This window comes from Meles meles, chromosome 1 (assembly GCF_922984935.1).
Source record: "Meles meles chromosome 1, mMelMel3.1 paternal haplotype, whole genome shotgun sequence".
Classification (NCBI taxonomy): Eukaryota; Metazoa; Chordata; class Mammalia; order Carnivora; family Mustelidae; genus Meles; species Meles meles.
In genome coordinates this window covers 187,021,859-187,038,021 of record NC_060066.1, presented here as the reverse complement: position 1 = coordinate 187,038,021, position 16,163 = coordinate 187,021,859, and the positions used below count along the sequence as shown (strand labels likewise).

Genomic DNA, 16,163 nt, shown 5'->3' with positions numbered 1-16,163 from the left:
AGGCCCTGCATAATCCTCACCCCGAGAGAGATCTGTTGGTATGAAACACCACAACCAAAAAACCATTTTCACCTAGGCCTGGACCACCTACCCTAAGCAGAAATGGGCCAGGAGAGATGTCTGGACACGGGGCACGAAATTCCTGCATCGGGACAGAGCTTGAAGTCCTAACACACATAGCATGTTAACCATATGAAGCAGCAAAAGAAATGGATAGAATGATGAAGTGAGACAACCCGATGTCCCAACACCCCACCCTCCTCATACTGGAGGCAAATAAAAAACTGATTTTGGAGTAAATACATTTATTGATACCCATTTTATATAGTTCAGTGAAATAATCTATAAATATAAAAGCATTTTCTTTTGGATATCACCATGGTCCATGTAAATACTCAACAGTCAGAATCATCTGCAGGAAGCACTCCAAGTCACACTGTTAGGTTTACAGACCTGAATATACATATTTCATTAAACAGTGGCACTTATGTACTCAAGTGGTCCAGTGGCTTTGGAACATAGGACTACTGGGCATGTCGAGTAAAAATAATGGGTCACTTTAAATCCATGGACAGGGTATCAACCATCAACAAAAAGAAACAATTATGAATTAATATCCCAGGTGAAGAAAGTACCACAGTTGACACTCGGTGTCAGAATACTGGAGACAAAGTCTGTTTAATGTCACATGCTGTGGCGCCATGTGCTCTCTCCAACTCCCAGTGGACAGCCCACCAGTGCCTTAGGGTCATTCATGGCCAACGAAACAGCAATTCGTAAAGAATCTAGACAGCTTAGAATAAAAGGTACATAGCGGCTGGTACCACGTCTAAAGAAAAGTGAGCTAAATATTTCAATGACATAATGAGTTTCTCCCCTAAGAGGAGAAAATTGTGGGGAAAACAAATTTTTTAAATTCCCATCGTCACACTGATCATGATCACTTATCTAATGGAGGAGAAAGAACCCAGATATCTGGTACCCAAAACACAGGTACAAACTTTTTCTTCTGTTTTAAAAAGTTTCTTCAACACTTCCGAGAGAATTAATGCAGCAGCCACTGATGAGCCTCGCTCTCGACCTGATGCAGCATAAAACTTTCTCGTTTCTTCAGTAACAAATACAGGAATGTCCTTTGCCGCGGTCAGACCATGTGTCTTCTGAGTTAGCAAGCAAATGCATTTAAAACGTCTTAGGGTGTGCAATGTCCAAAATTGAAATCTGAGAGGCAGTGTTAGAACTTAAGCAAGGCAGGATTTTGAGAGACTACTCAAATGAAAACCTAAGTGAAGCATATAAAAATTCAGTTCTTTCTATTATTTCCAACTGCTAATTGACAGCAACATTCTCTGGTAAGGATGGGTAAGTGGTGTTATCTCCAGGTCCAAAATATCCCAACTACTTAAAACAGGACCCCAAAGAGGAGAAAGACACACTGAGTTCTGTGGTCTCTAGAATTCTTTTTTTTTTTTTTTGCCATTTTTTAAAAAAAAAAGAAATAGTAGCTTCAGTTGCACACCACTGGTTGAAGGGGTTTTCATCCAAATGAGAAACTCTCCCCCTTGTCTCTAGTGGGACAGGCACCAGGATTCCCACAAGCGGCAGCTCCCCTGTCCTGTAGCACGTGGCATCTGACCCTGGAGTGAAGAGTAAGCTGGCACAGAGCCCCGACAGTTGGAATTCAGGCTAGATGGCATTTCGCGGCGTGCCATTGTGTGTCAGCGCTTTCAGGCTGGGGGCGCTGGTCTGGTGACCACAGCTCCTGTGAGAAGTCACACCCACCTCAAAAACCTCATGAATAGCTTTCCGGAAACAGTGGAAGTTGTAGTCTATTAAACCTGCAAGAGAGAAAAAGATCAGACCCCTTGAATGTTAACTGTGAAATTATCTACTAGGAAATATTTGGTGACAGAAGAAAATTGGTTATGTATTTAAAAACACACATCCAACTGAGGAATTTTCTCTGCTAGAAACATGATAAAGCATATACCCCAACTGTTAACACTGGTTACCACTGGGGCCTGGGAATGAGCTGAGTAAATAAATTCATCAGGAAGGTAAATTTGCCAAGAAAATCTACAATAAAATCTGAAGGGAAAGTAAAATACTTTTCAAATTACCAAGCTTTTTCCTTTCTTAAGTCTTTCGGGCAGCCCGTGAAGAGCTGAAGGGAACAGCAGGAGCAGGAGTTTGGCACCCTGCCCAGGGGAGCCGTGGGGTCTGGAGGTAGCAGAGAGGCCCACCAGCGAGAGCCTCAGGCAGCCTATACCCGCTCTTTGCAGGCAATGCAGCTCCTTCAATGTTTCATGAACTGGCTTCCAAATAAGATTTTGGTCAAACAGTTCTGTTTTGCGATAGAAATAGCGAGTTGCCTACCGAAAATCTACTTTTCCCCCTTCTTCCTTAGTAATGGAAACCCAGTTTCTTTTTTTTTTTTTTAAGATTTTATTTATTTACTTCACAGACAGAGACAACAAGTAGGCAGAAAGGCAGGCGGAGAGGGAAGCAGGCTACCTGCCAAGTAGAGAGCCCGATGCAGGGCTTGATCCCAGGACCCTGGGATCATGACCTGAGCCCAAGGCAGAGGCCTTTTTTAATATTTTATTTATTTATTGGACAGAGAGAGAGAGATCACAAGTAGGCAGAGAGGCAGAGAAAGAAAGGAAGGGAAACAGGCTCCCTGCTGAGCAGAGAGCCTGATATGGGGCTTGATCCCAGGACTGTGAGATCATGACCTGAGCTGAAGGCAGAGGCTTAACCCACTGAGCCACCCAGGCGCCGCGGAAACCCAGTTTCTGATGAGCACAATGATACTCAACTAAAACATTGTACTTCCCAGCCTTCCTTGTAACTATATACAGCTACAGGACCAATTCTGGCCACTGGGATAGGTGGAAGCACATGGGACCTCTGCGAAATTTCCTTAAAAGCAAAAGGATGTATTCTTTCCCCAGCCTTGTTCCTCCTTACTGCCTGGAATATGCAGCCATTCTGGACCACAAGGTCTGCCTTAAGAACAGACGCCAGTTAGAAGAATGGCAGATCAGAAAGAGAAGCATAAATGCCCTTGAGAGTACTGGAACATGAAGATGACCACGAAAAAAAAAACAGATCAAAACAATATGGTGTCAAAATGACTAAAAATGTCACAGAAGTCTATAGGAAGGAGAGCCCAGTACAGGCCAAAGGCAGCCTTTGGGGATACAGGCAAGGTTTAATTAGGCCGGAAAGAGAACAATATCACAAAAAAAAAAAAAAAAAACAAAACAAAACGGGGAGCTGGCAATGAGAACACAGCACAGGTAAAGACAGGAAAGAAAATGGAGTGACTGGAGATAGGGGCAGAGAATTCTCGCTGGGAAGTACTGGGAATCAAGTCTGACTAAGGAGATTAGAATCAAATCCCGGAGGTCCTTCAGACTCAGGAAGAAAAAAAAAGCTATAAAAGTTCTGGTAAGTTCAACTACATTAAAAATGACTTCTGTGAAAATGGTAAAATAAAACTGACCACCAGGGAAACCCGAACACTAGCCAGAGATCTGACGATATTACGAAATCACTGTTCATTTTTTGGTTTATTAATGGCATCGTTATATTTTAAGAAAGAATGCTATCTTGGAGAGACACCTGCTGAAATCTGTAGAGACAAAATTATTTGATCACATCAGAGATTTGTTTTAGAATAACCCAGCAGAGAAAGAGGTACAGAAAGAAGAAAGATTGGCTATGATTTTTATAATTACCCAATCTGGGAGATAAAAGATATTCTGTTATCTTCTCTACTTTTTTATGTTTGACAGTAAAAAATAATAACTTTGCTCGTAGGATAAACAGAACACAAGACTGACCATATGCTGGGAACTGCTGAAGCAGGACGATGGCTACATGGGCACTCACTGTGTTGCTCTACCTTTGTATATATTCGAAAACTTCTGTAACCAAAAACGGTTTTGTTTTTAACTTTTTATTTTTAGATTTTTATTTATTTACCTTTAAGAGAGTGAGAGAGAGAGCACAGAGGGAGCGGGAGAAGCAGACTCCCTGCTTAGCAGAGAGCCCGACAAGGGGCTCCATCCCAGGACCCTGAGATTGTGACCCAAGCCAAAGGCAGATGCTTAACGGACTGAGCCACCCCGGTGCCCGTTTTTAACTTTTAAGACTAGAATGGAGAAAAATAACTTAAGAAGCACAAAAAGAATAAAGTATATGAACAGGTAAATTACCAAAGAACAATCTTGAACTGGCATAAAAGGTACCTGCCACAAGGAAAATGCCTGTTCTAACCAGTGATTAAAGAAGTAAAAATTGGAAGCAAATGAGATACCATTTTACACCTACCAGACCGACAAGCATTATCAAGGACATGAAGTGACAAGAACTCCCACACAAAGCTACTGGGGCCGAAAATGGGAAAGCCGGTTTGGAGAGCAATGTTTAATAGGGCTGGAGCTGTATGAACACATCTCTATAAATTCCACTACTAAACATATTCTAAGAGAAACTCTCCACATGTGCAAAGGCAAACATGTACATTTGTTGCATCTGAGTATTTGTTGCAAAGCTCTGTGATTTTAAAAATAACCTAAATGTCCAGCAGAAAGAAAATAAATTGTGGCCTATTCAATCCACATAATATGGTGCAGAATGAAAATGAACGAACTAAAGCTACATGTTAACAACACAAATAAATCTCAAAAAAGACCTTAAGTGAGGAGAGCTAGTTGCAGAAGACTGCTTACATTTTTACAGCGTTTACACAGAGATACACAATACAAAACTCTATATTGGTTAAGGAAGATATGAAGTAAAATACATCATACATGGGAAAATTAGATACTACACTCAACATAGCACCAAAAAAGACTTCCAATGCGACACATACATGAATGACAACTACGTCTCTGCCATGTTTTGGTTCTGAAGCTCAAAGGTGAATACGCACATTCTTATTTACCCCAAAATTTTGTGTATCGGATATAGTTCATTAATATTAACATTAGTGAAACATTAATTCGTACAACATTAAATTTAAAAAAGCAGACCGCAGAGCAGGCACTTGTAGCACTGAACAACAGAGAGCTGTGAGAGATCCCTGAGTATTTAAATAATATGATGAAAGCAACTTTCTGAAAGCTAATAAAAGACAATACATAGTAGCCCCTCAAAACACGTGCTGAGTGCGTCACTTCAAGCAGGACATTAGTGCCCAACCATGGGCCTGCAGGGATGAGGGCCTGGAATGACAGTGGGAATGGAAAGGAAACCAAAGAAACAAGATTTGGTGAAGAGTCAAAGTAAACAATATAGGAAAAGAATGGGAAAGGGGGAACACAGAATGCCCTCTGGGAAATGACCTGCAAAGGCCCCTTCACAGTGCCACCACACAATCACCTGACTACATACAGCTTGTTATTTTTTGTTATTTGTTTTGTAGTTTGAGTAAATACCTAATAGTGGAATTACTGGATCATATGTTTCTATTCTTAATTTTTTTGAGGACCCTCCATACTGTTTTCCACAGTGGCTGTACCCACCAGTTTGCATTCCCAAGGTATCCGAGCTTGGACGCCAGGCGATGTTGTAACAGGTAACACCACCAGGGTAGCAAGAGGGTCAGGAAACAGAGGGGGAACAGTCATCAGTTCTGACACCATATACATGATGATAATCAAATATTTAAGTGAAAATGTCTCACTAACAGCTCCAAACATGGGACTGGAATATGGGCCCAAGTCAGAACTGGGGAGGTCAATTTTTCAATCAACCACATAGAGAAAATTAAGTGACCATGGCTTGGATGAGCTGAGCAGGAGAGTAAGTGAAGAAGCAAGCACAAAGACGTGGCTCTGAAAAACACTCAGAACTGAGAAAAACAAAAGAAACCAAAGAGATCAGAGAAACAAATACATAAAATAACTTGGAGAGCTCAGCTTTAGGGAAGCAAAGGGAGAAGGAAACGTCAAGCAAAGAGAGACTGGCCGGGTCACATGCTGGAGAAGGCTGAAGAGGCTACAGAATGAGGAAAGGCCGCTGCATGTAGCAAGAACATGAGCTGGCAACAGGCCCAAGAATCGTCTCTGTAAACAGGTGTGGGTAGAAGCCCAACCGCAGGCGTTTAGACATGTATTAAAATGACCCAAAATAAGAAAGGCTGGAATTAAATACCTACTTTAACATAAAAGATCAAAAGAAGGACAAAGTCTGGACTATACATGGAAAGGAAGGGACAAGAGCAGTTTGAGCTGATAAGCATTTAACACTGCAATATTAGTCTCTCTGATTTTCAAGAACCTAATACATTTTTACAAAGACTTTAATATAAAAACAGCCTTTTAAAATGCCATTACCTTTTCGTTCAAAACTTTCTTCCCTAAGAATGCAGACCAGTGCCAAAAATTTAGTCACTTCCTTTAAATAAAGGACAGTCGTATTATTCAGCTTGATAATTGCCATAGATTCTTTGTCGTAAGCACTTCCACTTCCATCTTCCTTTAACCTGTTTCAAAACAAAGTAGTCATTACAGGTTTCCCAATGAGATATTCTGTCACATTTAATTTGCACAATGACAAGTCTTTCCACTCAGTTTCCAAAGTGTCTTTAAGAAAAAATACTGGGGGCACCTGGGTGGCTCAGTGGGTTAAAACCTCTGCCTTCAGCTCAGGTCATGATCTCAGGGTCCTGGAATCAAGCCCCACTTTGGGCTCTCTGCTCAGCAGGAAGCCTGCTTCTCCCCCCCCCCCGCCCCCCAGCCCTCTCTGCCTACTTGTGATCTGTCTGTCAAATAAATAATCTTTAAAAAGGGGGGGGGGCTAGAAAAAATACTGGCTTAAATATATGGCAACAGAAGTTCTCATTTAAGAAATAAGGTTCCCAGGGGTGCCTGGAACTCAGTAGGTTAGGAGTGTGACGCTTGATCTAAGCTCAGGGCTTGATCTCAGAGTCATGAGTTCAAGCCCAACATTGGGCTCTATAGTGGAGCCCACTTTAAAAAAAGAAAGAAAGAAATAGGTTTCCCAGACAAGGATGCAGTATTCCATACGTGCATGCCTTCATCTTGTTTACCCAGTATACAGGGAACACAGGTTTCAAACCTTCCCTCACCTTAATCTGTACTGACAGAGTATACAAATAAAAAAGGACCTAACGTAAGAAAACTGCCATTAGTGAAAAAGGAGTTAAGTATAAAAACTAAAATTAATAGTCTATCAAAGATATTGTGGAATCCCGATGCTTACGAAGTGAGCCTTCAGGGTCTGAAAGCTGTTGTTTTTACTAGAATTGTCAGAATTATAGGTAGTCCTCCTTCAAAAGATGTAAATCAAGAGCCGAGTAAGAAGCAAATATAATAAAATACACCACAATGCATGCACGGATTGTGTTAGGAATGAGAAAATGGGTATTTTTTCTTCTCTTTTATAATGTAGCATACAACACAAAACGTATTTTACAATGTACCTTACACTGAAAAAAATTTTGTAATTTTGATTTTTAAATTATAAAAAAGCAGTTATGAAATTTTGATTTCTTTTAAAGAAAAAACAAGTGTTCTATTCATCCATTTTTAAGACAAGGAATGGGAACATGAAGCTGTACTGAGTAATGTAACAAAAAAAAAATCACATTTTCATTATGGAAAAAGAGCAAAGGAAAGCATGTAACCACAAAAGTGAGAAACAAATAGAAGACAGAAACAGGTAAAGAACATGTGAGAGAAATGCATTCTCCTATTGAGTCAGCTGGAGAAAGACACCAACAAATTAGGCTGAGAGATCAAGGTGAAGGGCAAGAACAGAGAGATGAAAGAAGAGTTCAGACCAGGTGGAAAAGGGAACAGATAAAGGACAGAAAGCAAAGGTTATGTTAGAGCATCAGAAAGTGCCTTGGGAGTGCTGATGTTAACACACTGGGGGGATTAGGGCTATTAGAAGCAACAGAGGTTGTTGGCTTTTGAAATACCAGTAATTCTCCAAAGTTTTCACTCGTCCTCTGGACTATTCCACAAAATCACACCTTTGCTGGCATTTATAAATCTCTGTATGAAGCTTGGTGAATTTACATAAAGGAAGAGTTTACATTTTAGAAATTTATTTTGGAAACTCACATGTATGGGTCAAATTTTTCTATGTTTAAGTCCTTCTGACACCCAAAATTCTGATTTCCTTGTCTCTTGGCTCTCTGAAAGATGAGGATCCCTCATTTCCATAAAGCCTGAAGTTAAATTAGGAACCAGTACTTACTCTGTTATTCAAAATACATTAATCTACTTTTTTGATCTAGCAGAGTCCCTAAGGGAGAAGATATAGTGGAAGCCCCCCAAATAATGGTGGAGAAACTTTCAGTGATAATTAAATCTGGCACTAGCACAGTTTTTCAACTGCTCTTACCCATCCTCTGAAGCAGTAAAACCTAGCAGTCCATCTACAGGGAGATCAAGCTCCAAGTGGAAGCACTATGGTCAGAACAATTCCACTCCATACAGTACCTGCTAGAGGCCTCAAAAATTAATCCCTCTGACAAACTGAAATGGTAGTCTTCAATATGTCTAAGATCTTGCAAATATACACACACACACACACACACACACACACATCACACATAACTTACCCATATATACAAGACACATCAATTACAACATCAATCATGTCACAGCAAAGTTCATAAGACTGCATATCCACAGGAGAACTATCTGTTGCAATGTAGATTTTGCTGACAACGTCGAAGAGGAAAGCTTTTTCGATACCTGAATTCTAGGAAAAACAAAATTGAAGAAGTATTCAGTTTCAAGAATCAAAATTTGTAATTTAACTAAGATCCTGAAATTATGGATTAATACACAAAGACATTTTTAATTGTATAACCCAGTACCAAAGAAGCAAACAGTATGTGGTTGAGAGACACTTCTCTTATCCAAAGAATAAAAGTGGAATCATGTCTCTGCTCTGATTTACTGACTGACTTAATACCATTAAATTTGATTTTTCTTCTTCCTCAAATTAAATGAATTACTTGCTAAGACACCATCAGAAAAGTTAACAAAAAAAAAAAAAAATCCTCCAAAAATCAAGCCATGCTACATTTTCAATAATCCTTTTTAGTCACAATAATCAACCTCTGATTTAAATGACCTTGCCACCAGAAAGGCATTCTGTGGCAATTAGCGAAACATAAAAGAATTAGTTTGATGTCAACATCTAGCATAACCCAAAAGCCCAAAAGAACTGGGGACCACTACACCCTGAGCTCTTGAAAGTAACGTCTAGAAAATATAATAGTTGAATGTTATATTTATTGAAGGAATATCCTCTTTTATTAAGCTGAATCCTCAAAGTAAGAAAAGTGAAATATGATACAAGATTATAGTTAGCAAGGAAAGGGAAAGATCAATTTTTCAATGTGACCTCCTATAAAGCAGAGATTAAGCAGGAGTCAAATTCCCAAAACCCAGACGTTTCCAGTTACTATTCTCCATTCAGGAAACAGATGTCACGAAGATTTTTTCTTTTTATCATGGAGGTTTTTATTAATTAAGAAAGTATGAAGAATTTTTTCACTTCATTTTAAGATCAAAAGGGTGAGCACTAAGGAAAGAACTTAGAAAATAACTCAGGCCATTTTCAAAGTGTTCTTATGATTTATTTTACATGCTAAGTGTGTCATTAGCCTTTCGGCCTGATTCAGACTAAGGAAAGACATTTTTTTTGGAGAATTTGATAACACAAATATATTCAAGAAAATGGAATCAGAAACTATAGTGAATTAGCTCACTTACTGATATAAAGATATTTAATAGGTTTTCCAAGGTCGGCAGTTGTGGGATGAGTTTCTGTACCACCTTACTAAAGGCTTCAAATATTGAATGGTCATAGATACTAGTCAAATAAAAGCTGAAAAACACAACACACTTTGATTAATTTGAAACATATCTTAAGTTCAGTGACAATTATAAAATATAAAATTTTATGTTGCTTAACATTTGATTTCACTAAGTTCAAATAAAGCCTTTTTACCTCGCCTGTCATCCCCACTGGTCAAGAAGACAAATGCAGCTTCCCCACCTGGCTTGTAACCATCCATCTCTTTACAGCATTTACAAAACAGGGCAATTTCCTAGTACCCAGGAAAGCGCTTTCAGATGCAGGAACCTGAATATTCACCTAAGTCTTTGCAACCTGATCCAAACAACCTGGTTTCTTATGCCCATAACTGACAAAGACCAAGATAAAAACCAAGAGGGAGCATAAAGAGGGGTGACACTCATTCAGTAAGAATGTAATTCAGGTTTCTACAAAAATGCCATCTCTTCAGAAAGCTCTTTCTTGACCCTCCTACCTAAAACAGCAGTCCTTTTCCCTAATTTCCCCTCATAGCACTGATAAGTGCCTGAAATTACACTATATGTTTATTTGTAAGTGCTTTTGAGCTGTCTCATTCATCAGAATGTAAAACTCCATGAGGACAGAGACTTTGGCGGTCTTGCTCATAGCTACAACCCCACTGACCTGAACAGCGCTCATAAATATTTGTTCAATAAACAAATGAACACAGCTGATGCTCAGAATTTATGTACATGACATAATTAGAAGAACAGGAGCTGGGGCCCTATTAAGCATAGGAATGGAACAGAAATCTGCCTAAAGGGACATACAGTGGAGAAGTAACAGCCATAGATTTAACAAAACACATATGAAAAAGAGAGACCTTTCACATTTTAATACAATTCTACCTGCTATTTTTAGCTCAGGGAGTATACTCCTCATCATGTAGTTGTTCTACTTATTTGTAAGTATGTATTACAAAGTCAGAAACACAGAACTGTAGATGACACTTGGCAGGCAATTTAAAAACACTTTCAGGAAGCAGACCTAGGAATCTAACCCTATACAAGATGCGGCTGGACTCTAGATGTTTGAGTAATGAAACAAGTGAGGCCAAGATGACTCCCCTCCTAAAGGCACCAGGGACAAGCACTAGGGACAACGGAATATTTTATTGTTTCCTTTAGGCAAAAAGGTTAGCAATGTGGGAAGGTCCTTCAGAGACTCTGAGGCTTGGAAGTAGATGGGGACATGGGGAACCCTACAAGACACAGGGCATTTTAGTAAACTGGATTTCTGGAAACCAGAAATGGAACAAAGCCTAATCCACAGGCATGCTAGTAATTAATAAAAGCTCAATGCAAAGATTCTTCGGAGGTTAACAAGGCCTAGGGTCCTGTAAGAAACTAAAGAAAGGGATGGCGTGTACCTCTGCGGTGGGACGCCCCAAAAAGGGACAAGGAAGGGGATTAGGAGAATTCCCATATGCCCTAGGGAAACACAGGACAATCACAGCCTAAAATCCATTGTTAAGTGTAGATTCCCAAAAAGTGAGACTGAGCAATTTCACAGGGAGGCACTTTCACTTTCTCTTACAAATATTGTTAAATTTTTTTAAAGCATTAATTACTGATAAATATTTTAAAATTTCAATCCAAACTACAGATCAATGACACTTTTTCTACATGACTTCCTAGAATAACTCAAAGACCCTGGCACCTGAGGCCCTAAAGAATATTAGGGGTAGGGAATATTAGGGGTGGCTTGAGCCTTTAAGGAAGTCACTGTAACAGACCAGGGATAAGGAAATAGCTACATGTGTATCTCTCCCCTGCTTCCCCTTTAAGCTGTTTATATCAAGAGAACATTTTCTTGGGTACTTTTTATTACTCATATCTACCTATACCACCAAAAAAAATACAAAATATAGAAAATATTCCTCACACACTTCCAGAACACAAGCACATAAATCTAGTATTTGTTTTTTATCCCCCCCGACAGGTAGGAAACATCTTTATTATTGGCCTTGATTCATTCATCATATAGTGTCCAACGTGGATAGTATTTGTTCTTTAATGATACTTTCTTCATGGTATTTAGTTATGAATCAGCAGTTCTTTAAACCTAACAAGAACCCTAAACAGATTTATAGAACAAACTCACCTAACCCAAACTTCAGAGATTCATAAAAGCATAAACTGTTTTTAAAAAGATACACAAGGCACATCAAAGTCCAGACTCAAACATGTGCCTCTTTAAAATGCTCTTCCTACTGAAAAAAAATACTGTGAAGACTCCAGCTACAGAGTTCTACAACAACTGTGACAGAGTCCTTGAACTGACGCAAAATGAAAATAAATAAATAAATGATGAAATCAAGAGAGGGGAGTCCCAAAATAGATTTATGCCATGAGGAAAGAGGCTGATTCCAGTCTCCTGAGATGAATTTTTTAAAGCACCAATGAAAACACTTGACATGACTTCAATCTCCAGGAAAATGCAAAAAACTGGGAAAGTAACTTCTCAAATACCATCAGGCTCCCAAAACTGAATTCAACAAAGAAGAGATCAAGAACATTACAGATTTGGGAAGGGCATACCAGTAACAGAAAGCCACGTGTTTGTAATGACAGAGATGGGAATACATTTAAACATTTTTCAGGGCTCTCATATCAAACACACATGTTGTTACCTAAGGTGGAGTTTTTCTAGCCCAGCATCTGCAAGGTCATCATTGGCCCTTTGATGAATGTCCCTCTGTGTTTCTATTTTGTGATCATCAGACAGACCATCAACTTTGTGAATAAAAACCTCAAAATTCATGTCTGGGTTAACTTTGTAGGCTTTAGAAACAGTAATGTGAAGTCTTGTTAAAGCCTCCATGTAGTCATCCTGTAAGTCAGAACAAAATATTTTTTAAAAAGAAATCTGGTAAAAGTCAGTAACGAATTAAGAAAGCCTCAAACCACCTCTTTCCCCAACCACAGAAAATGTATTATACTAATTATTCACAAATACTCCAACATTCAAATACATTAACCTCATCTCTCTAAATCTTTAATCTCTCCAGATAAAAAAACTCATTTACCAAGTTAATGCTTATAATTTTTATACTGCTAATATAAGAAAAGGAAAAAAGGAAATGGACACTTCTTCCCAATAGAATTTTTTAAAAGTAATCCCAGCTCTGCCATTTATTAGATGTGTGACTTTAAGCAGGTTGCTTAAACTTGTGATCTCAGTTTACTCATCCATAAAATTGGAATTACCATACCTACCTCAGAGTATTGTAAAGAATTAAATTGGATCATGTATGTGAAAGCCTCCATTACAGAGCCTCTCAATCAGAAAGCACTCTTTACCAATGTTTAAGCTTCTTAAGGTCAAGGACATGTCCCATTCATCTCAGGGCTTGTCACAAGCTAGGCCCTCAATAAATGCTTGTTGAGTCAAACTCAATTTGGACAACCAAGAAAACTATTCACTTTAATATTTACTGACTCAGTTCTCCTATTCCTCATTAGATTATGGGCACCAAAAAGATCTTTCCAGTGAGTGACATCACTATTTTAATAGTTAATGAAGTATGGCAATATCCACTATTAACAAATAAAAGTGGAAAACTGCTCATTAACTAGAACTCAAAAGAGAATAAGTCACTATCTCCTAATCATCTCATATTCTGCACCGCACAACAGCATGCCTGCACACCTCTGCAGCTCCATCTCCCATACTGCTAGGAAACCTACCAGCAAAGAAATAAGCTGCAAGAAGCACATGATAAAGAAGATAAACACCTTTCCTTTGTGTCTACATCTTTGACAGCAGAAAAAAGAAATAAACATTATTCCTACTACCTGTGCATCAATGACATATATCAATGCTCCTGTTCCCCTGAAGATCATCTCGTAGTCAAAAGTTGGGTCAAAAAAGTCCATTTGTCCAGGAAAATCCCATATCTGGAAATTCACAAAGGAGCTATTGGAAATGTCATCTTTATAAATCTTGTTGGTACTTTCCAAAAAGAGAGTCTCGTTGGGTGACATTTTATGAAACACCACCTGTTAAAAGAAAGAAGATAATTTTATGACTATTCAACTTTGTACTTAAAGTTCAAAATTCGACCCTGAATTAACATATAAAGGATTTGATCCTATAGCAAAAATTTTAAAAGAGATAAAAAGTGAATGGTGTATCATCAGTATTCACTATCCTTTTACTTCTGAGAGATGAGAAGGCACCAAATTACTTTCCATCGAACCTATTCTGGAGCTGAAACTTTTCTGCTATTTTCTCTGCACATAGTAAATCCTACTAGCAGCAATGTCTTTCATTGTCAATTCATTTTGTTTTCTGTTAAATTGTATTAATTCTCCCAAAACCTGTTTTAATATCGTAAAAGCTTAGAGCTAAAATTTAAGAATTTTTGTTCACTGAAAATTTACCAAAATGCCTCTATCAGGCTCTGAGAATTACAAAGGTAACTACCTAGACTCTGCCTTCACTGAATTTGCAGTCTTGTGGAAGAAATAAAACAGACAGTAATTATACCAAGTAGAAAATGATTGGGGGGTGGGGGAGTCAGGAGAGGAGTTGACAGGGAAATGACCGCTCCCATGAGAAAAGAAATGGTAAAAGTAACAGTTAAAAATCAGGATAATCACAATCCATACAACTCTAACATAAAGCTAATTTGTCTCTCGCTGTTACTTTCTAGAAAGGGAAACTGGGTAGTTACTACCAAAGTTTAGTCAATGAGTAACAAGCGAGAAGAATTAAATTCAGTTTGCTAAAACCCTACCATGAATTTACACAAAATTTGCTTGTAGAGGTGAGAAAATAAAACCCAGCAATCCAGTAAATTCAGAAGTTAATAAAACACAGTAATCCAGTAACTTCATTAGAAGGCTACTTTTCAAAACCATCATGTTTACAAAATATCACACAGATTTATTTTAGATAGACCTCCGCAATGGAATGGAAAGGGCAACAGACCAAGTATCTGGCGTCTTATTACCAGCTCACTTGTGTGTGAGGTGGGAGGCTAATGGAGGACGCCAACCTTGCCTCGGTCTCCCCCTTACTAAAAAGGGTCTAGCCCTCAGTTCGCTCCTGACAGACCTGAAGTGAAAGCAAATGGCCTGACAAAGATCACTGTTCTCGAGGTCTCCGAAGATTTCTGTATCTGCACACATAACAGGAGGGACTATAACCAGCAATTACACTCGCTCGACCCCAAATACTAAAACTGGTGGAATAACAGCTCCCCAATCCCCAGCGATGTTAAATTCTCCTTCGTAGTGGGACGCATTAAAACGGCCAGTGACTTAGTCACAGCTCTTCCTGACGCTGCTCCCTGGGGCTCACCTGGGAAGCCCCGCAAACTCAGGTCACCTGAAGTGAGAGGAATACACAAAATCGGGACAGGGGAGGGAGTCGGACAAGTTCTCCAAGTTGTAACTGCAGAGTACGTCTCAGTTTCGGAAAGGACTCTGGGGCTGGGTCCCAGGGGGCGGAGGTCCCGGGCGGTGCCACCGGCACCTGCCTCCCTCCAGCCAGTCTCGCCTTCGGGGCCCCACTTGGCCTCGGCTGACTTGGGCGTGGACTCCAAGTCGGGGTCCTCCCCCGGGCCGCGCCTCTGGCCTCGCTCCCCAGAGGACAGAAAAAGCGCGGTGGGACAGCCGGGACGGCCAGCCCCGGCCGCCGCCCTCCTCAGGCCCCCAGCCTCTACGCGCCCGGCGGCCACCCAAGCCCCTAGGAGGGGGAGGGGGCGCCGGGGGATCCGGCGCGGTAGCACTCACCTTCTGGATGGAGGACTTGCCGCTGCGCCGGAGCCCCATGAGCAGAATCCTCGGCTTGGAGCTGTCAGCGCCCCCAGGGCCACAGCCTCCGCCGGCCCCCGCCCCAACCCCGCCGCCCGCTGCTGCCGCCTCCTCTTCCTCCTCTTCCACGCCGTAGCCGAAGTCCTTCGGGAAGGAATCCGCCGCGCCGTAACTGCCGGCCAGGGGCGTCTCTTCCGCCCCGTACTGCAGGGACATGGTGCTGGAGCCGCCGCCGCCCGCGCCCTGACAGGCCAGGCCAGGCCAAGCCAGGCCGCCGCCTCCCCAGTCCGCCGTCGCCGCCGCCCCCGGCAGCCGCCACCGCCGCGCGGCCCGCCCCCTAGAGCCCGACTCTCATAGGCTCCGCGCCGAGACCCAGCCTCTCATTGGCCGCCCGAGCTGCCACTCGGGAGCAGCAGGGTAGGTGGTGCCCGTCACGTGCCCGGAATCACCTGACTTGGAGCCGTGGAGGGGGGAGGAGGAGTCACGAGGAGGGTGGCCGGGCCGGCCGAGCCCTCTGCCCTCCGC

At 40.9% G+C, this 16,163-nt stretch overlaps 1 protein-coding gene across 1 annotated transcript; it reads right to left on the bottom strand.

The window, feature by feature from the left end:
- Window positions 1-288: 288 nt before the first annotated feature.
- Window positions 289-15,980, bottom strand: RRAGC (Ras related GTP binding C). The gene is made up of 7 exons (XM_046006124.1): window positions 15,618-15,980; window positions 13,674-13,877; window positions 12,509-12,708; window positions 9,771-9,885; window positions 8,606-8,748; window positions 6,348-6,496; window positions 289-1,838 (listed from the first exon to the last, which is right to left on the bottom strand). The coding sequence occupies exons 1-7, from the start codon at window positions 15,852-15,854 to the stop codon at window positions 1,687-1,689; spliced, it is 1,200 nt and encodes a 399-aa protein (XP_045862080.1). The 5' UTR covers window positions 15,855-15,980; the 3' UTR covers window positions 289-1,686.
- Between the last annotated feature and the right edge of the window lie 183 nt (window positions 15,981-16,163).

Coding starts and splice junctions, on each gene's coding strand:
- RRAGC (XM_046006124.1), bottom strand. CDS start 15,854: ATGTCCCTGCAGTACGGGGCGGAAGAGACGCCCCTGGCCGGCAGTTAC. Junction 13,878..15,617: donor GCAAGTCCTCCATCCAGAAG/GTGAGTGCTACC, acceptor TTCTTTTAACAG/GTGGTGTTTCATAAAATGTC. Junction 1,839..6,347: donor AGAAAGTTTTGAACGAAAAG/GTAATGGCATTT, acceptor TCTCTCTTGCAG/GTTTAATAGACTACAACTTC.